General features: G+C 35.0%; 2 protein-coding genes across 4 annotated transcripts; one reads left to right on the top strand and one right to left on the bottom strand.

Moving 5' to 3' along the window:
- Positions 1 to 357: 357 nt before the first annotated feature.
- LOC113691555 (putative disease resistance protein RGA3) lies at positions 358 to 4,666 on the top strand. 2 transcript variants are annotated; one of them, XR_003448735.2, is made up of 3 exons: positions 358 to 3,452; positions 3,602 to 3,731; positions 4,143 to 4,666. XR_003448735.2 is itself a non-coding variant. In XM_027209732.2 (2 exons), the coding sequence occupies exon 1, from the start codon at positions 569 to 571 to the stop codon at positions 3,446 to 3,448; it is 2,880 nt and encodes a 959-aa protein (XP_027065533.1). In that variant the 5' UTR covers positions 358 to 568; the 3' UTR covers positions 3,449 to 3,452; positions 4,143 to 4,666. The 2 variants fall into 2 exon arrangements, 1 of the variants encoding a protein (XP_027065533.1); XM_027209732.2 differs by lacking the exon at positions 3,602 to 3,731.
- LOC113693545 (probable serine/threonine-protein kinase PBL21) lies at positions 4,191 to 9,254 on the bottom strand. 2 transcript variants are annotated; one of them, XM_072053376.1, is made up of 10 exons: positions 8,848 to 9,253; positions 8,085 to 8,224; positions 7,688 to 7,782; positions 6,714 to 6,859; positions 6,242 to 6,616; positions 6,021 to 6,163; positions 5,704 to 5,922; positions 5,401 to 5,550; positions 4,416 to 4,504; positions 4,191 to 4,327 (listed from the first exon to the last, which is right to left on the bottom strand). In XM_072053376.1, exons 1-10 carry the CDS (start codon positions 9,032 to 9,034, stop codon positions 4,300 to 4,302), a joined length of 1,572 nt encoding a protein of 523 aa, XP_071909477.1. In that variant the 5' UTR covers positions 9,035 to 9,253; the 3' UTR covers positions 4,191 to 4,299. The 2 variants fall into 2 exon arrangements, with proteins under 2 accessions (XP_071909477.1, XP_071909478.1); XM_072053377.1 differs by lacking the exon at positions 5,704 to 5,922 and having other exon boundaries at positions 8,848 to 9,254.
- Between the last annotated feature and the right edge of the window lie 11,610 nt (positions 9,255 to 20,864).

The following is a 20,864-nucleotide window of genomic DNA, read 5'->3' as shown; positions in this document are numbered from 1 at the left end:
ACTGAGACCGATGTGGAACGGTCCAGGTCGAGACCGCAACTTTGAACTGTGGATAGAAATCTTGATGGTTCATGTACCTAGTTTAGTTACAATGAAGATATTTTATCAGAAGAAATTGGAATCTAACTTATCAGTCAAACAACAATTATTGCATGGCGGCTTTCAATGCCAACATGGCATTTTCTGCCATAATCTGAGGTAATAATACAGTAGCTTGCCGGTAGACTGCTCATTTACTTTCCTTTTAGCTTAGTTTTTAATTTTGCAACTAAAGATTATTATATTAAATGCCAGTGGAATTTCAGTATCTGGTGAACGTGGAGGAAACGTCTGAATAACTGTCTTGACTTCCCTAGAAGCATGGTTCAAAGAATTCCATTCCAAGTCTACATTGACTACGGAAAATGGACAACTTGGAACAGGAAATTTGAATTCCAGGCTAATAGAGCGTGCATAAATATGAAGGAAATGGTGCAATGATCAAGAGAGTTAAGATAAACCCTTTTAAAGTGAAAAGGGAAACCAATAAAAAGTAGTTGGATATTTCAATATACTACCAAATTAACCAATGGAAGCTGCATTTCAAGCTGGAATTGCACAAGCTTCCTTGCAAGTTCTCCTTGAGAGGATTACCGACTTTGCTGTGAAAGAAACAAGCCTGATTCTGGGAGTTGATGATGAGATCAGAAGGCTGCAGAGAACACTCCAGAGGATTAGAGCTATTCTGGATATTGTCGGGAACAATCAGCAAAGCCTGCTGAAGCACAGCAGCACTGAAGCATGGAAGATGTGGGCTGCTGATTTGGAGAAGCATTCATACAGTGCTGAGGACCTACTTGATGAAATTTTGCTGGATCTTTTGCAGGTCGGTGCTGATCATTTGAATGAAGCTAATGAAAGCTATCAGGTGCGTAACATGCTTTTGTCATCTTTTAAATTGTCAATGCCCCATGAGATTGGAAAGATAAGGAAAGAACTGGAAGATATTGCTACTGAAATGGATAGTCTTGTCTTGACTAAAATGTCTGAACTAGGGTCATATAAATTACCAGCTAAATCATGCCTTACGAGCAATTTTTTTGCCAAAAGCACTAGTTCACTGGTGGATGAAGGGTTTGTAGTTGGCAGAGAAAAGGACAAAGATGAGATCGTCAAGATGCTGTTGACAGCAAATGCCAATAGGAGCAATGTCTCTGTGATTCCTTTAGTTGGTATGGGGGGTATTGGCAAGACAACCCTTGCACAAATTGTCTACAATGACAATCGAGTAGTAAAGAACTTTGACTTGAGAGTGTGGATTTCAGTGTCTGTAAATTTTGATGTTATCGGGATCACCAAGTCAATTATTGAATCCCTGACAGGTAAAAAATGTAAGTTGTCAGACCTAGATCCCATTCAGTGTAAGCTTCAGAGTTTACTCTCCGGAAGGAAGTTTCTTCTAGTGCTAGATGACTACTGGACTGAGAAGTATGGGGATTGGGATTCTTTGACTTGCCCTTTTAGAGTTGGACTTAGAGGGAGCAAAGTTGTAGTAACCACTAGGAGTTCAGTAGTGGCATCAATTCTTGGTACATTTCCAGCATATCATCTGAAAGTTTTGAATGATAAGGACTGCTGGGAATTGATGAAACAAAGGGCGTTTTCAAATAAGGATCCTGAGGAGAATATGAATATGGAAGAAATGGGGAGAAAAATAGCAAAGAAATGCAGAGGCTTGCCTTTAGCAGCCCAAAGTCTTGGGGGCATGCTTCATTTTCAATTCGATGAGGAGGAGTGGGAATGCATCTTAAATAGTGAGCTATGGGACTTGCCACAAGAGAAAAATGATATCTTTTCATCATTACTGATTAGCTATCATTTTCTTCCTTCTCATTTGAAAAAATGTTTTGCATATTGCTCCATATTTCCAAGGAATCATGAGTTTGAAAGGGACAAGTTAGTCCTGCTATGGATGGCAGAAGGGTTCATCCAACCTAGAGGAGGAAAGCGACTGGAAGATGTTGGTAGTGATTATTTCAATGAACTGATTTGGAGGTCATTTTTACAATTTTCACATGTCAATCTGTACAACCAATCAATGTACAAAATGCATGACCTTGTTCACGGTATGGCGAGGTTAATTTCTGCTAATACGTGCTTTTGCTTGGCGGAGGACATATCGTATTGGCATCCAGCATTGGCCAATGCTCGTCATATGTCTCTGGGTCATGCAAATCTGCAACAGATAGTGTCGAAGCCCTCCACTTGGTGTAAGAACTTGCGTACATTGTTGCTAATACCCAGAAACAGCAAAAGCACTGTGCAGCTTTCTTATGAGCTATTTTTGAAACTACGCTTCCTAAGAGCGTTGGACTTGTGTTGCATGGACATCTATGAGATTCCTGATTCAATTGAATACTTGAAACATCTTCGCTTTCTTAACCTCTCTGAGAATCACATCCAAAACTTACCTGAATCCATCACAAACATCCTTGGTTTACAAACCCTCGTGCTAAAAAATTGTTTTGAGTTCCTTGAACTTCCAGCAAACTTGAAGAAGCTTACTAACCTACGACATCTTGACCTGGATATAAAGCATCAGTTGAACTACATGCCATCAGATCTTGGAAATTTAGTCAATCTTCAAACCATGAATGCATTCATCGTTGGAAAAGGTAAAGGATGTGGTATAGGACAGTTGGGTAATATGAGATTCCTCAGGGGATCAATTTGCATTACGAATCTGGAAAATGTGCTCAGTGTGATGGAGGCAAACGAGGCAAATTTATGCATGAAGCCATTCCTAGAAAGTCTTCAGTTGGAATGGAATTATTCTGGTGATCGAATAGATCAACAAGAAGTACTTGCTGGCCTTCAACCACATCCAAATCTCAAGGAGCTAGCAATAACAAATTATGGTGGCTTTATGTTTCCTAGTTGGCTAGGTGATCCGCTGCTCAAGCTCAGAACTATTCACATCCGAAGCTGCCAATACTGCTCTGTCCTCCCATCTCTTGGGCAACTTCCACTCCTCAAGCATCTTTGTATTGAAAATTTGTCAAGTTTAGCAAGTATTGACGATCATTTTTGTGGCTTTGGTCCTACTAAAGGTTTTCCTTCTTTAGAGTTGCTAATCTTTCAAAACATGCCAAATTTGATGGAATGGAAAGGATTAGATGGACAAGATATGCCTCTCCTCCGAGAACTCACCTTTATAAACTGCCCAAGACTAACTAGTCTACCATCACTCCACAACCTGAGTTTCCTCCATAACTTGAACATCAGCCACTGCCCAAAACTTCAAGCATTACCAGAGCAAGGATTGCCAGTTTCTCTCCAAATCCTAATCATTTTGGAAAGTGCCATTATCAAAGAAAGATGCAGAGTTGAAGAAGGTGAAGATTGGTACAAGATAAAGAGGATCCCCAAGATAGAGATCGATTATGTACAGATTCCCATGGTAGCATGACAAGGTTAGTGGCTGCATTACCTCTAGATCCACTGTACTTTGAGGTTGTATTCTGATTACTACTGACAACAAAATAAAGTAGACGAAGCACATTTATTTTGTGGCTACAAAATGCATAATAACTTTCTCTGTCCTTTCATTGTGCTTGTCTAGAACTGTTCTTACTATGAGTCTCGATGTGCTTGCCATCACCACCGAGATCCAGCAAGTAAGAGAGTCAGCCAATTCATGAAAGATATGCATAATATTGTGCTCATTTTTGCTCACTAATGAAGCATCCTCAGTAAGTGGATTTTCATTTCATTGATTTCTTTTAGGGTTAAAACAACTTCAGAATTGTACGGATAAAAATTTACGCATATGGTATTTGATCACTTGTTAATTATTTAGTAAACTTCACGAGGAATGGACAATGTATCCAGATCATATGCATTAATAGTTTTTCCTGATTTTACAGCATAGAATTTCCACTACTCATTGTCATTAAAAATCTACTAGTATTATCATTAGAAATCTATCTCATTTACAGATCTCGGATTTTCATGCTTATTTCCTTCCAAGTCACATGATTAGCAAGTGTTCTCCTTGAGGTCATACAATACAAGAGGAACAATTAATACTCAATTTAACAGTTCTCCGCATTGGAGGCCCTTATAAATGCCCTGAATCTAGTAATGAACTTGATTTAATGCAGGTCAGTCGGAACTGAATTGCATAAAGGAAAACATGACAGTAGCTTAACCATCATGACTGAAAACAGGGAAACGTCTGGTACATTAGCTTTCAGAGGCAGCCGCTCTGACATCATGAAATGCTACCTTCAAGCTTTAAAGCCATTGTCAACCTTGAAGCTATGTGTAAGGAGCAGCTCGTGTTTCACTGTTAACAGCAGTATCCAGCTATGTTAGCACAGACAAATCAGAGTTCCAAAGATGCTGCTACTTTTTGTGGGCATAGTGTGAATTACCTCCGGATCTGTTCCACTAACTCAGATTCAGTGGGGGACAAGTCTTCCATTATACATCCCTGAATTATGCATGTCAAAGCCACAACTACCTGTGATCAAATCATCAAATACACCATTAGGTTAGAGCAGTTTCTTGCTGCATGTAGCTTTTGCAATGCAAAGTTTGTAGCAGATATTTTGGTTTTGATGTTTCTGAAACTATCCAGTTTCAAAATGTTGTCTAAGCTTGAAATGAAGGAGTCATTTTTCAAGTTTTCAAGTTCTCAGATATTTCAGTTAAACTTGATCAGAGAAGTACTGTCTCAAATGCAAGTTATTCCACGGATATTACCCATGGCGAACTTGCTTACAGAAGGTAATACTCAATGCACTCTTTCCAATCTAAAACCCCCTAGCTCCCGTAGTGTGCCCCCTCTAATACTTCACAAAGTGTGATCAACTTTAATTTCAAATCTTGAAGAAGTTTGAACAACTCTAGAGGACCTGCTTCTTATATCATTTTCCATATCGTGGTTGAACATTTGCCATTTTACTGTATATCTTCATTCAAGGATAATTATTCAGAATCTATGCCACAACGTCCATAGAATTACTTGATTATTTGAATTCTTCCATGCCTCCTTGCACTTCTCAAAATACAAAATTCTGCTTGAGACCTGATTTATATGGACTCCAATGTCATTCAGAATTTACAACTTATTCGTACGAAGAAGAGCAGCCACATTCATGCACATCCATTACACTTTAAAAAAAAAAAAGCCTAAACAGCTAAGAGGGTACACACGGCTTTCAAAAAAAGGAGCATATATGAAATAGGACTGACTGAAGTTCACCATGAGCAGCAACATTTATGGTATTTAGGCATTAACCTTCTTTATTCAGGTATTTGGACTTAACAGGAATTTTCTAGGCTGCTAATATGTTACTTTCCATGTTGACATGAAACTGGCTAATATCTTATCACCTTCAAGGTTAGAAATTATACCTTATTTATAGAGCATCTCCTATGTGGATCCCAGCACAAACATTTTTCTGTCAACTGTACCATCCAATAGAGCTGGTGAAGGTCATGAGAATCTTGCAATGCAGGGTCTATTAACTCATGAAACCTTTTTTCTCTCAATAGTGGTCTTGCCTGTTAGAAAAGAAAACAAGTTCACTGATAAGGTTGCTGGTCTACAGAGCTATTACAACATTTTTCTAATATAGTGCACCGCTGGCTGTCAGGTAATTCAAGATTTGAACAAAATCTCTGTGACATAGCAAGAGAAATAAAATGGCTGGCTACCCATCTCAAGAAGCTCTGACCATTAGTTTCATCTATGCTCTTTCGACCTGTGACCAACTCTAGAAGAACCACTCCCAAGGAATAAACATCTGCTTTACTTTTGCAAATTCCACTTTCTTCACATTCTGGTGCCATGTATTCGAAAGTCTTCAGTACCCTAGCTTCATATGATTGGTTTGAGGACTCGTACTGATTTTTTGCGAGTCCAAAGTTAACCAGCTGTCCAAAGTAAAAGAACAGTGCATAAAAGATTGCCATGTTCTTGTCAGCCAATCAAGCATAGTTCAAATCATTGGCTTTTAACAAACTAATCTTACCAAGGGCTGGTGGTCATGGGTTAAGAGGATGTTGCTTGGCCTCATGATTCCATAAATCTTTAGACTATGCAAATATTCTAATGCTTTTGCAGCTCCAAGTGCTATCTTTACTCTTCTTTCCCATGTCAATTCACAGCTTTTGTCTGCAGGAACATCTATCTTGATTAGTTGAACTGAAACTAAAAATAGCAAATAACTATTTCAAGTTATTGTAACTTTACTTGATAGATGTCGGTTGAGGGAACCATTACAAATATATTCATAGACCAGTAGCCTGTGTGATCCTACCGAACATGATCCTAATAGCATGGCGACATTTTCATGTCTAGCCTTCCCCAGCTTCTGAACCAGTTCGATAAACTCATTTTCTTCTATGGTTGGTGAAGTGTGTTCCCTTATAACAATCCTCTGTCCATCACTCAGCGTACCTTCATAGAACTTCCAACGGCGATCAGCTAATAAATTTTTTGCAGAAAAGTTGCTCGTAGTAAATTGCAGCTCACAGTAACTGAATTTCCTTGTATGTCCAATTTCTGCTCTTCTAGTCTTGCATAATGAACAGAGATAACACTCAGTTATGTCTTCTTGCTGTCCCCCTGCATTTGCCTCAGGTGAATTGCTTCTTTTTATCATTGTATTTTAGGTTCAATTAAACCTTCTTAGACTAAAAAAATGTGGTTGCTGGAGACTTACTTATACAAGCTTTCTGGTTCCTATTGCTTTGCCCAACTTCAGTTGCCTTGGGTTCTCTCATATACTTAATGCTGTTATCACGTTTGATTCTCAATATTCCACAAGACAAATTGTCCAGAAAGTACTTTTGAAACTTTTTGAGGTGCCTGTTGATTTTGAAGAAACATGGAAATTATGAGATTATTCCAGACATGGATGACACTATAAATTTCTTCTCCAAATTCATGGTTAATGACAATCATGATGGCCTGCAAATCAAACATATCGAGCTCATCTCAACTAATGTTTAGGAGTATAATACTTGAGAAAATCTATTTAAGGTCACACCAATGGCTTTATCTGATTGGGAATATCCAGCTGCAATTGAAAGACCATTAACATGTGCAGAAGATCTGAACTTATTAATCACAAAATGGCTAACCAGCAAGGTTTCTGGTGGATCCTTTACTTTATTTATCATTAGTCTCAGACGTTGTGGACCAATTGATCATTGGGTATTAAAGACAGACCAAAAAAATACTCAGTTCTGTAGTTCAACATCCACATTCATAGTTAAGATTATTGTGTCAGATGCTCAGGATTCATGAAGGGAATTTTACATCACTTTCTTCCAAGAGGATGGAACAGGAAATTCAATGAGGCATAAATGTTTGTGAGATGCAATTTCCTAGCATATGGCATTAAGAGACAGGGCTGAGTGGATATCTGCTATTATGACTTGATACCATAAACTGATTTTGATCTGAAGATCTGAAAGGTACCTATACCTTGTGTATCCAATTCTTATTTCAGTCCTGAAACCAACATTTATTTATCAAAGTTGGCATACTGGCCTCCTTGCAATGAAGGAAAGAGGGAGGAAATTCAGGTTACTAGTTGTCAAGGATTTTTATCCGAATATCATCTTTTATGATCTTGGCCATCTTCATTTTTGCTTCCTTTAGCAGAAGTGATAGAGGGATAGAAGGTACTACCTGTCAAGTATCACCATGGTGGCCTCAAATTTCTTGGCTGTATCCACTGCTATCTCCTTCAGTGAGCCTACATCCACCGCTAGTTCAAGTTCTACCTACACACGTTGAATTGCATCATTTACAGGACAAGTTATACTGCAAACCTTATTCATGGTATGTTATCTATATGGTAACACAACCTATTGCAGCTCAGAGAGATTAAGGTTCTTGTCAATTTTCATTTCTTCTCTTATAGGCAGAAAGACAGGAAAAGACATGGATATTGATTTGACTAAATAGGTGAAGTCAGAGAAAACGGAAAGAAAATTAGTTATATGTTCTGCAGTCAAAATGTTTATGCATGGACACTAAATGTGGTGGTGATGCAACAGATGAAAGTTACACGAGGAAGAGGTACCTGTTTCTGTTCAGCCAGCATACGTACTTCTGTAATTTTTGCACTGTTTAAAGATTCTTTCTGCGATTGAATTTCTTTCATCATGTCATTCTGTTTCTTCCTATGTGTGGCACTTGAGTGCAGTTTGCTTTTGTTCCTTGCTGCATACCACAGAAAACACAAAAGGGAACCATAAGAACTAAGATTTTTAAAGGAACATGAAGAATACATGACACCAAATGCATAATATTCTGAGAATGATTAATTGTATCAGAATACACAACATGAACCTGTAAAATTTTTGCTGTACGAGTCTATGTTGTGACCCTGCTGAAAAAGCTTAAAGCAGTTTCATGATATCAGATTTTCAGGAAACATATCTGAAAGATTTTCTACTTCACTAAAAATTGCAGATAAATTGCAGATACGTGCTTCCTCCAAAGTTGTTTGTTTTCCACTTTTACTTCAGAACAACAAAGATGGCCTTCTCTATTTTAGAAAAGAAATTAAGCTTTGACGTGTCAAAATGGAGGGGAGAACTAAACTGGCTCAAAACTAATGTAAGAAAATCAAATTTTCATCTTAACCAATTATCCTGGGTATTGCATTTGCTAGAAATTTCCGAATTCCCATATTGATTCTTCCATAACCAGTGATTCTACTCAGTATACAATAACAGAACTAAAAGCATTCCCCTTGGAAGAAAAACTAATGCTAGTAGCAAAACTGCATCACATGCTCATTTTCTACAATGAAATTTTCAAACACCTGCAGGAACTCTCACCTAATAACATGCATCCAGTACTAGAGCATGTAGCTTCAGTCCTGAATGGCTGAATAATTCGAAGAAGCCTGATCTTGTCACCAATTTTCAGTGGAAAATTTCTGAGAGCAAATGTGACAGTTTCAATACCACAAGGCTCCACTGATGCATCTTGAATCACCAAAATCTTTTGAGCTGCACTGGACATGTTTCTGTTACAAAAGCCCCGCAAACCAAAACATCAGTTATAAACATGTTTTACTCCTTTGAGTACAACACTTAATTCATGTTTAACACTTCTACTTCAGAACATGAGATTAACATGCTATGTTGAGAGGTAGACTTTCTAGCATTTTAAAGTGACAGGTCATGCCTTACTGATGCGTATACCCAGTAGTAATTCCTAAACCAGTAATGCATTACTATCTCCTCTAAAATGTTATTTCAAGGAAAAATAAAAAAGATACATCACATGTTTATGCATTTAATCTACCCTAGTTTTTGCCATATTCAACCTCGTCACACCATAAAAAATATGATGATCATAGAAAGTGCAGATATACTAAGAATTGTATACGGGTCATACTTACACATAACAGATGTCACGGTTTAATAAAATAACTTACCTAAACAAGAAAGCTGTGGAAATGCAACAACTTATATATACTGGTGCCAGAGTTTGGTTCGGGATAAGGAATGGGAACAATCATTTCTGCATTTTATGTATAGCAAAGCCCACGACTTGCTACAATACAATTCTTTTTCTTGTTAGCTCTATGCTATCCGATTTTTAATCCAAATTCTTTTGGAATTTTATTGCAAGACAAGTCCAAGAACTTGGCCGCGTTAATAACAAGTCAAAAGTCCTTTCAGCATTTTTGTTCATCACAATGTCAACTAATATTCTTCCAGAATATTACTTCGTCCATGTGCTTAGTTTGCTAGTTCCAATGTTCCTTTATCTTTTTGGATTTACTTTGCCCTTTTCTTTGCTTCTATGGCTGTTCATACAATTATTTTATAGACAAAAACGTTTCATTCTTGAATTTTGTATTTCTTTGTTGTTATTTGCTGAAGGGGATTCAGCTTTGTAGTTTTTTGTCCTTTGGGATATTTGCCCAACATGCTTCTTGATTCTCTTTTTAAAAACTCTCCAATCTACATTGCTTTCAGCTAAAAATTACACCATGGATTTTACAAAAGACAGCGACCCAAGAGGATTTATTGGCTGATTAAAATGTAGCATGAGACCAAACAAAATTGTGCTGGACATGAAAATGAGGGGAACAGAAAAATTTAACCAAGAATGCTGAGAGAAAGGGTGTATAAATATTTTAAGAGACTTTAAACATACCCAAACCTAGGTGATTGGCAAGCAAGATTTGACTTTTTAACTTGCCTAAAGAAATTTTCTTCTAGACTTAGAATGCGTTTACAAAGCCTAAAAAAGTCAAGAAAGATTAAAAATCTGTGTACCCCTAGCTATTTTCGTATAGACAGCAAAATTGGATATGAGAAAAGAACTGTCATAACCTAGTTATAAAGTGAGCAATAAAAAATTAGGATAATAATTCAATATTTTGTCTTTTATTCTGGTCAAGTTGTTTCCAACAAAAGCTTTATAACCCCCGTCTTATGTCGTATGCTTGATAGGTCGGCATTCTTCACATGTTGCAATCAAATTCTTTGTTGACATTACCAAAGTGAAATAAAATAAAATAAAATAAAACAAACTAAAATAAAGATAGAATAAAGGAAAAATTGCCATGGTTTAATCAGGAAAGAATAAAGAAAAACACAATGATAATGAGTAAAAACAAATTTTGACGTGAGAAATAATCTGTTGAAGACAGAGGGCAATTTAGTTTTAAACAAGCCAAATAAAATTAGGATGACGATTAAATAAATACCTTTTACTTCAGTCTTTAGTCATGTTGTTAGGCAACAGAAGCTGCAAGTATTCTCTAGCTTTTGTATTGTCTTCTTGGTAGGCTACTCTTATCATTTATTGTTCGAATTCATTACTGTTTAACAGAAAAAATGAAAAAATAAGAATCATGTTTAATCAACAGAGGACATATTGAAAATGGTGAATCACCTTTGAGGTGCCATTAAAAAGTCACTGTTTATTCGCTTGGTGATTCACTAGTATGAATATATTTCTATAAAGTTTTTGCATAAGAATTAATGTTACATATACTGCGTACAAATTTCTTTAGAATAATGTGAATGAGGCAATAAATAGGGTTAGAGGCAATAAACCCACCAACAATTGGTGTCATTTGAACTTTCTCTCTTAATATTATTTTTGTTGCACTTTACCCCTTCTGTTAAACCACGCTTATTTTTACTGTTTTAAAAATACCAAAGTTTCAATATTGCCTTTATCTCTATTTTCCTCCCTTCTTCTTTTTCATACCCAAGCTTCTTATATCAACCATTTTTAGCGACACAATTTTTTTTTTTTTTTGAGAAACCAAGAACTAAGTTCTTAAAATATTTCGCCTCTATTAAAAAAATCTCACCATGTTAAGTAAATTTGGAACTTTGAATTGTTAAAAATATTCCTCTTCAAATTATGTACATCAATAAGTGGGGGCAAGACGCAATTTTGCTAAAATATCTTTCATATACATGTCATGGACGTTTGAAAATTTTGTTGTTGTTAAAATTATAGGGTATACTTTTCTAGTAATTATTTTATGATTTTATTTATTCTACAATAGATTTCAAGGGAATGTGATTTTTTTAAGCGGTTGGATCCCTTTTTTTAAATAATTCTCCCCCCAAAAAATTGAAACTTCTTTTCAAGTACTGCTTCTATTATTTATTATGTCGAGGTCATTAATGTCTTATGCTAAGCCATTAGTCTTGACCGTTACTTAAGGAGGAAAAATGGAATAAATATAACATTAAGGATAAGTACAAATGGCACCAAACATCATGGACACTTTAGTACTTTTAACTCCATTAAATATTAGTTTGTGGATGTAAATGACAGTATATTGAGCACTATTGGCACATTTTACTTAAAACTCATTAAGCTAAAGACTTAGCACCAGCTACTTTGTGTACTATTGGTAGGGCTGTTCAAGAATCGAACTGCTCGTGAGTCGATCGCGAGCAGCTCGACTCGAGCTCCGTCAATATCGAGCTCGAATCGAGTTCAAGCTAATCAAGTCGAACTTAAAAACATTAAGTTCGTGCTCGCGAGCTCGATTATATATGATATATATATATTTTTTTTTTATTTTTTACTTTAATAGTAAAATTACATATATATCTCTAATACTTTATTATTTGTTAAAAAATAATTATTTTATTTATTTTTAAAAATAAAATAATTATTTTTTATTTTTTAAAAATAAAATAATTATTTTTTATTTTTTAAAAATAAAATAATTATTTTTTATTTTTTAACCTCGAGTTCGAAGTTAAGTTTTATAAAATTAACTGAAGGCTCGACTCGATTAGGCCAAAACTTGACTCGGCTCGTTTGTACCCCTAACTATTGGCACATGTTACTTAAAACTCATTAGGCTAAAGACTTAGCACCAACTACTTTGTGTACTATTGGCACATGAATGGGACATTTATGGATTGCATACTAGTTTGTGTTAAGCTCAAAATCATCAAAATGTTTTAACCCATGTTTACCACTTATTTCCATGTTCTTTCACGTGGTAATGTAAACAGCACATACCAATATGCAAAATTAGTAAAAAAAAAAAAAAAGGTCATCTGAAAATCTTGTTTATAAACGAGTTCTAGACACGAAAATGTACATGGATCCCTATTGCATAAAATGATATAGCTGAAGAAGACTACCATATTAATGTCCTTGCTTTTCGTCATTGTGTTTGAGTTTGTTTACATAATTCTGAAAATGTACATAGATCCTACTCTGGTTCAACTCTTGGTATGCAGGTGCAAAACATGGCTGCCGTTGCTTGGCAAAAATTATCAAAGAGCAAGAGAGATCGTTGTAGCACAACATATAAAAACAAGCCAGCACTCATAAAGAAAAGAATCCCAAATTTGGTTGCAAGAGAACAACGCAAAAGAGGAGTAAGAGGATAAGACATGCATTGGCATAAATTTCTCTTTTAGATGTGTATCATGTATTCAATGTACAATGAGATGTTATTTAGCTATACTTACAAGTAGCTTGTAGTTCATTTAAGTTATTGATGAAAGCAATTAGGCCTGATAGGATACACCTGCTCAGTGTTCTCTTTCAAGGGTAGATTAGCTAGTCAAAGGGCTGAGTAAAGCAAAAAAGCAAACTGTATAGAAAATTGGATTTAGTGGGTTGCCGGATGTTGATTGCATTAAATGCCTGGTACCATCGTGAAGTGGACAATGGCCAACTTCAACCCATTACATGCAGTACTTGGATTGCCATGTAGCAGTCAAATCCCTACAGATTGCTACAGAAGAAAGGTTCCTGCAAGCACCAAATTAATTTTTAAACCCAAAGAATTACAAAGCGAACTGCAAAACCTACCACTTGGGGCTGAATTCAAGATTAAGTTTTTGCTTTTTGTCTACAGTTGCTTTTTGTTACCTACATCAAAATTAGGCATCTCCATTGCATTGTGGCAACACTTGTTCAACTTGGATTCCATTAGAAAAATGAATTGGTGCTAATACGTGTTAGATTTTTTATGCATCCAATTGCAAAACTGGAAATTTGACAATGGAACTGGTGATAGAAAATGGATTTGCGGATATGTATTTTTCTTTGCTACAAAAACCTAAGTGTTATTCATTTTATGTGGTTAATTTTGCAATGGCTAAATATTAACTATAAACATTGATTCTTTATATATATAAGAAAAGGACTTATACTTCGATCGGGTTGACATTAAACATCACAGTATAAGTAAGATAAGTCAGCTATGAGGGCCTAGACTAATAAAACATTTAGGAAAAGATGATTAGAAAAGTTGAAGAAACACGAGAAGTTTGGTGGTAAAAAGGTATGTAATAAGTTATTAATTGAAAGTTTGTGTAACCATTGCTATCTATTGTTTTATTAATTATTCAAGTGACCTTTTTAATTGATGGCAATTATAGCCTGGTTAGCCTTATAGCACTAGCAACCATAGCCTCAAGGAATCCAGTTGCAAGACAGAGGAAAATGCAGCAACAACTGACCCCAATCTGGATGCCATGTCAAGAATGGAGGATTCAGGAGTAGGGAAAATTGCGGTAGGACATGATCCAGCCCTCCATATGAACAATAATTGCTTGTGTGTGATTCTAAGTGCTAACTCTTTCACTTGTTTTTGTAGTAGTCTATGAGGGCTATGTTTAGCGTGGCATTTGATCATATAAAATTACTAATTGCAAAGGGAAAACTCAACAGATAGGCAGTGGATGGTCATAGCATGCTCTTAAAGAATCAGCAAAATTGGTAGCTAAGAATGGCTACAATGCTTCTAATGGTGGTAAAATTAAAGATGAGGAGGAGAATGAAGACGAGGAGGAGGTCGGGAACAACAGGAGCCAACATCAAGGGAGCCAATATTGCGGACTTCTATTTGGTTGTGAAATGAGATTTCGTGCATCTCACCTCAATTTCATCACCATCATCAACGTTATAGCCATCCTCACCTACTGACTCTGTTGATTCTTTCAGCCTGCGACGATTATCTACTAGCAGCTTTATATCTTTCTCACAAATTACTTCTAATATAAGATCCTTCATCACTTGTCTGTTGAGCTCTCCCTTTGCAATTAGTATTTTATGAGATTAAATGCCACATAAACATAGCCCTCATAGACTGCAATAGAAACAAGTGAAAGAGTTAGGGTCCGTTTGTTTCGGGTGAAAATGTTTTCCAGGAAACTATTTTCCTAATTTCCCGTGTTTGGTTGCACAAAAGTTACTGAAAACATTTTCCTATGTAAAATATTTTCACTCATCTTATGGAAAACAACTTCCCTTCCAAACTTACTGAAGTTGTTTTCCGAAATGCATGTATCCCGCCTGTAGTATGTTTCAAACTTACTGAAAACATCTTGTAGTATGTTCTTTTTTTTTTTAAGTGTAAACAGGAGGATTCGAACCCAAGACCTCTTCCTTACACTCCCTCCCTCGTACCACCCAACCCAACCCAACCCAACCCAACCCTCCCCCTAGTATATTCAAAATAAAAAAAAAATCTCATCCTGCTCATCCTATACTAGTAATTAATTATGTATAATAGGGACATTCTTTTCTAGAGAAATTTTCAGCAGTGAGAGTGCAAGATATATATCACAATAAGCATTGCATGTGATTGATATTTGACACTAAATGGCCAGCAATTTGTTTATTGCTTAAGGAGATATTTTTTATTCATATATACATTTCTCCAAGATTTTTTAAAATTAAACAATGAGATAAATTTTCTTATTTTGCATAGGAAGAAGTATGTAGTTATAATGTGTAGAAAGTAAAGTTAGAGATAAAAGTGAAAATATTTCAAAAGTTAAACAAACACCAGAAAAATGAAATCAGAAAATATTTTCAATAAACTAACCAAACACCTGAAAATGATGAAAGGGAAATGATTTTCATGGAAAATTACTTCCACGGAAAATATTTTCCCAAGGAAAACATTTTACTTCCAACCAAACAGACCCTAGTGTTTAAAATCACACGCAAGCATTACTATCATAATATTCAATTATTGTCCATATGCAGGGCTACATCATGTCTTACTGCAAGTTCCACTACTCTTAAATGCTTCAGTCTTGATATGGCATTAAGATTGAGGCCAGTCGTTACTACATTTTCCTCTACCCTGTAGCTTGTCTATGCCTATCATCAGTAATGCTATACGATTGACCAGGCTACAATTGCCAACATTTAAAAAGGTGAATTAAATAATTAATAGAACAATAGCTAGCAATGGTTACACAAACTTTCGATTAATAACTTATCATCCATCTTTTCATGACCAAATTTCTGGTGCTACCTCAGCTTCATCATGAAATATCTTTTCCTAAATGCTTTATTAGTCCACGCCCTAACGGATGGACTTGTCTTACTTATAGTGTGGTGTTTAATGTCAACCTAATCGAAGTATAAGGCCTTTCCTAATATATAATGAATCAATATTTATAATTAATATTTAGCTACTACAAAATTAACCATATGAAACGAATAACAAATTAGGTACTAACCACAAGGAAAAACACACACCCGTGAATCCATTTTCTATCACCAGCTCGATTGCTGGCTTTCCAGTTTTGTAGTTGGATGCATAAAAAATCTAGCACGTATTGTCATCAATTCATTTTTTTTATGGAATCCAAGTTGATCAAATATGGCCACAATGTAGAAGGGATGTCCTACTTCGATGTAGGTAACAAAAAGAAGTTGCAAACAAAAAACACAAACTTAATCTTGAATTCAACCCCAAGTGGCATGCTTTGCAATTTGCTTTCGTAATTCTTTGAGTTTTAAGAATCATTTGGTGCCTATAGGAATTTTTCTTTCGCAGCTATCTATAAAGAAATGACAGCTACACGACAGTCCAAGTACTGCATGTACATCCCTCTCCTTCATTTCAACTAGGGATGGCAATGGGGGCGGGTGCCCGCGGGGGACTCTCGGGGCGGGAGTTGGGGCGGGGGCGGGGGCGGGGGGAATTTTTTCCCCCCGTTTAGAAACGGGGCGGGGGAGTATACCCCCGCCCCGCCACCCGCAAAAAAAAAAGTATATATATAAATATATATATATAATATGTAATTTAATTAGTTATAAACTTATGATAACGATATTATTAGTTAGATGTATTATATAATGTATATTAATGTATATAATATAATTGATATTATCAATTATATGAATAATTAGACATGTCTACTAATAGAATTTATTAATTAGTTATACTAAATTTACTAATACATTTATACTAAATTTCTAATTACACTTAATAGAATAACACTTTTTTCTCAAAAAAAAGCACAAACACAATAATGAATTAGTGATTGTATTTGTACCAAAAGTGAAAACTTGACTATTTTAGTTGTATTTATTTCATCATGTTGGATTGTATTCAAATAACTTTTGTTTAATTATTTTTATGAGTTTCAATTGTAAAATTACAATGAATAATAACTTGAAGATGTGTTGATATTTTAGTATTTGATAATTTATTAAAATTTAGCTATAATAAAATTTTATTAACCCCGCGACGACAATTTTATTAACCCCGCGGGTGCCAGGGCGGGATAGGGGGAATGGGAGGCGGGGGACGGGGCGGGGGTTGGGAGGAATTAATAGGCAACAGGGCGGGGGGTGGGGGAGGGGTCCCCCCGCCCCGTTGCCATCCCTAATTTCCAATGTTTTCAGAACCGGACCGGACCGGCCGGTTCGACCGGTTGGACAGCGAACCGGCCATGTCACCGGTCCGGTCTAATGCTAAAGCCGGAAGTTCATGGAGAACCGTTGAAACCCGGACGAACCGGACGAACCGTGCGAACCGTTAAGAACCGTGAACCGGCGGTTTTTTAAATTCTTCAACAAAATATCAAGAATGGTGTAGCTAAGATTCAAACCTGGGTCTCCAAGTTTGGATATGACAATCTCACCGCTAGACTGTAGTTAAGTTTGTTGAGAATTCTACTTGACTAAAAAATATATTAAAACATCAAGTTCTTCTCTTATTTTTTTTTCAGTTTTTTCTTCTTAACCATTTTTAACCCAAATATCCACAACAAGATTTTCTCAAGTCTTCACCATTATTATCAGGTTATTATCTTTAGCAAATTGTAAACAAGTTGAAAATTTCAACTTTTCTTGTTTTCCAACATCTTAGTAAGTTTAATTTTTTTCTTTTCAAGGTTTTTTTTTCTATATTATTATCTTTAGTTGATTTTTTGCATTTTCTTCTTTTTCCCCTCAATTTTCATATGTTTCCCTCATTTTTGTTTTATTTTTATTCGATTAATTAAGGATGAAATTTTGCAAAAGTAGTGCACATCCGTGTAGGAATTGGGTAGGAATTACAAATAATAACATTGGGCTGGTCAAAAATATGGTAGTTGGCACATAATCGAAGCTATTGATAATTGAATTTAAAATAATTAATGGTATAGGATCATTGAATTTAATATAACATGTTAATTAGTAATGTTTAGTAGCAATTAATTTTTTATGTGTTTAACTGTATATTTGTTTTTAAAAAATTTTTAGTTTTTTTTAGTTTGAGCAATTAGATTTATATTTTTATAATAAAATTTTAACTTTTTCAGCTTAAGTTGATGAAATTGTGAAGGTGGTGTGGTTGCTTATCATGCCACTGATAAAAGTTTGCTATTCAAATAGTTTGTCTTAACTTGAACTCTTTTATGGATTTTTTTAAGGGTTGTAAAAGAATTTCAATATTTAATTTATTTATTTTTTGTGTTTTTATTTGTGATAATTGGTGAACATTTGGATTGTATCTATTTATGTTTATAATGAATTTATGAAAACTTATGGTGAATTATGATATTTTAATTATATTTATCATTCCATGTTTTATGTATAACTTTTAGAAAATTTATTATTATCATAACTTAAATTAAGTTATGTTGGTAAAGTTCAAGTGTAGAATGAAACCTGCTTAGTACTTAACACTAAAAAAAAAAAAAAAAAAAAAAAAAAAAAAAAAAAAACAGTGAACCTTTGAACCGGCCGGTTGGACCGGTCGGACCGGTCGAACCGCGAACCGGCCACCTCTCCGGTTCACTGACCGGTCCGAGTTTAAAATCGTTGCTAATTTCAACTCAGATGTCTACGGATTGAGGTTGTCCACTACCCATTTCACAATGGTACCAATTTTAATGCAGTCGGCGTCCAGCAACGTATAGAATCTAATTTTCCCTACAATTTGCTTTTTGCTTCACATAGCTCCTTGAAAAGCTCACCTACCCTTGAAGAAGAACATGCATGGAACAAGTACATCCTACAAGGTCAAATTACCTTCATTAATAGCTTAAATGAACTACATGTTACTTCCAAGCATAGTTAACGCAATATCTCATTATACATTGAATAAATAATACACATCTAAAATCGAAAATTTTGCGAATCCATGTCTTACCCTCTTACTCTTCTTTTGCAGCACTCTCTTGCGGATTCTTTTTCTTCAAGAGTGCTAGCTCATTTTTTTGTATGTTGCGCTGTAACAATCTCTCTCATTTTATAGCAATTTTTGCCAAGCAACAATTATCATTTTTTACACGTGTATACCTACAATTAAACCAGAGTAGGTTCCATGTACACTTTCAAAACTATATAAACAAACAGAAACACACTGATAAAAAAACAAAGATATTAATGTGGTACTCTCCTTCAGCTACATCATTTTGTGCAGTAGGGATCCATATATATATTTTTGTAGTCCAAAACTCACTTATAAACTAAATTTTTCGATGACTTTTTTTTCCCTACTAATTTTGCATATTGGTATATACTATCTACATTACATATTCAAAGAGTATGCAAATAAGTGGTGATCATGGATAAAAACATGTTGATGATTTTGATCTTAACACAAAGTAGTATGCAAATTAACCACTAATGTTTTTCTAGGCGGAGGTAAAAATCTAAAATTAATGATCAATGCCAGCCAAGAAAATGCGACATTAAATTGTACACTATCAACTAACCACAAAATATCACTGATCTTAGATCCTTTTTTTATTTTTTATTTTTTACTATCATTACCTCCTCTACGTGAACTTAAAAGGTGCCATAAGATTTAAAGGTTCAGCCATGAAGAGAAGAAAGTAGTATTGGTACTTGATAATTACTACATACAAGAACAACAATATAAAAAAAAACTAAAACTAAATGGGAAAAGTTCAAAAACAGTCACGATTTAATCTTAAACTAACTAAATGGTGAAATAACCTTTTTTCAAATTAAACTAATTGATAAGCCTTATTGTCAACTAATAATTTACAATAAAAAAACTCAGATTTGATTCATATATCTATACATTTATCGCTACTCTGTACACAGCCATTGGATGTTTCATAAACTAAAATAAGCAAATAAAGGATGATAGTACATGAATAAGGGGAAGGCTATGAGGGCAATTAGATGTAGGTCCAATTTCAAATTACTATACTGTCCTAATATTCATATAACTTATATTGCAAAATAATAAATAAACAGTACTATGTCATTAATAAAAAAAAATATAAGCTCTATTTTAGTGTAATATACACTTTTCTCCTGCATAAAAATTAATGTTTGTGAAGTAATTTTAAAGCTACAAATATACAAGCATAAATCATTATTGTCTCTCCATCAATATCACTTTTGGATGCCTTCGTCTTTGTCCCATTCTCTTCTTGCTTCTTGTTTAGTTCACAATAAATATCAAATGCGTGTTTAATGTTAATATTTGCTTACTTTGGCGACGCTAAGTATAACCACTCAAAGCTGCATTAATATTTTTACAAGAAAACATTAAATAGGGATGGTGGTGGCCAAGAATGTTCTCCTTCATTTGGATCATGTCTACGTTTTTTTACCAGATCCCAGATCTTCCCTCATTTTTAGCAACTCTTTTACATGTCCAAGCCATAATCAATAGTCAGCAACTCAACTTCACTAATATGCACCTAGAAATGTCACTGGGATGATTGATCACGAACCTTGCTCAACTTAGTAATACACAATTATTTCAATTTCCAAATAAATAAACAACAACTTCGACCATCATCGTCCAATCCAATGACAAAGACAACAAGTTTCAGCAAGTATACAAGCATTCAATAACCTTATACCATAGTCAAGCTCGACTAATTAAGCATTCATAGTTGCCTACATATTGTCAATTGCCAAATAAATATAAGACATCTTACTACAAATAATTCCCTTTATAATGTCCTTACACGGTATTCTACATCAGAAAAGGGAAAATAGAGATGAAGTTAATATTTTGTCAATTCCTAACTCAACGAAATAGTGCTTTCCAAAAAATAATTGAACTAGAAATGAATGAAGCACCTTTGGACACAATGAAGTATATTTTATATGAATG

This window comes from Coffea arabica, chromosome 6c, assembly GCF_036785885.1.
Source record: "Coffea arabica cultivar ET-39 chromosome 6c, Coffea Arabica ET-39 HiFi, whole genome shotgun sequence".
NCBI lineage: Eukaryota > Viridiplantae > Streptophyta > Magnoliopsida > Gentianales > Rubiaceae > Coffea > Coffea arabica.
This window is presented reverse-complemented; position numbering and strand designations above follow the sequence as displayed.

What these genes read in the sequence shown, in the direction of transcription:
- LOC113691555 (XM_027209732.2), top strand. Translation starts at nt 569, where the DNA reads ATGGAAGCTGCATTTCAAGCTGGAATTGCACAAGCTTCCTTGCAAGTT.
- LOC113693545 (XM_072053376.1), bottom strand. Translation starts at nt 9,034, where the DNA reads ATGTCCAGTGCAGCTCAAAAGATTTTGGTGATTCAAGATGCATCAGTG. An exon ending in TGCTGGCTGAACAGAAACAG is followed by an intron (nt 7,783 to 8,084) that starts GTACCTCTTCCT and finishes CAACGTGTGTAG; the next exon opens with GTAGAACTTGAACTAGCGGT. An exon ending in CCCATGACCACCAGCCCTTG is followed by an intron (nt 5,923 to 6,020) that starts GTAAGATTAGTT and finishes TACTTTGGACAG; the next exon opens with CTGGTTAACTTTGGACTCGC.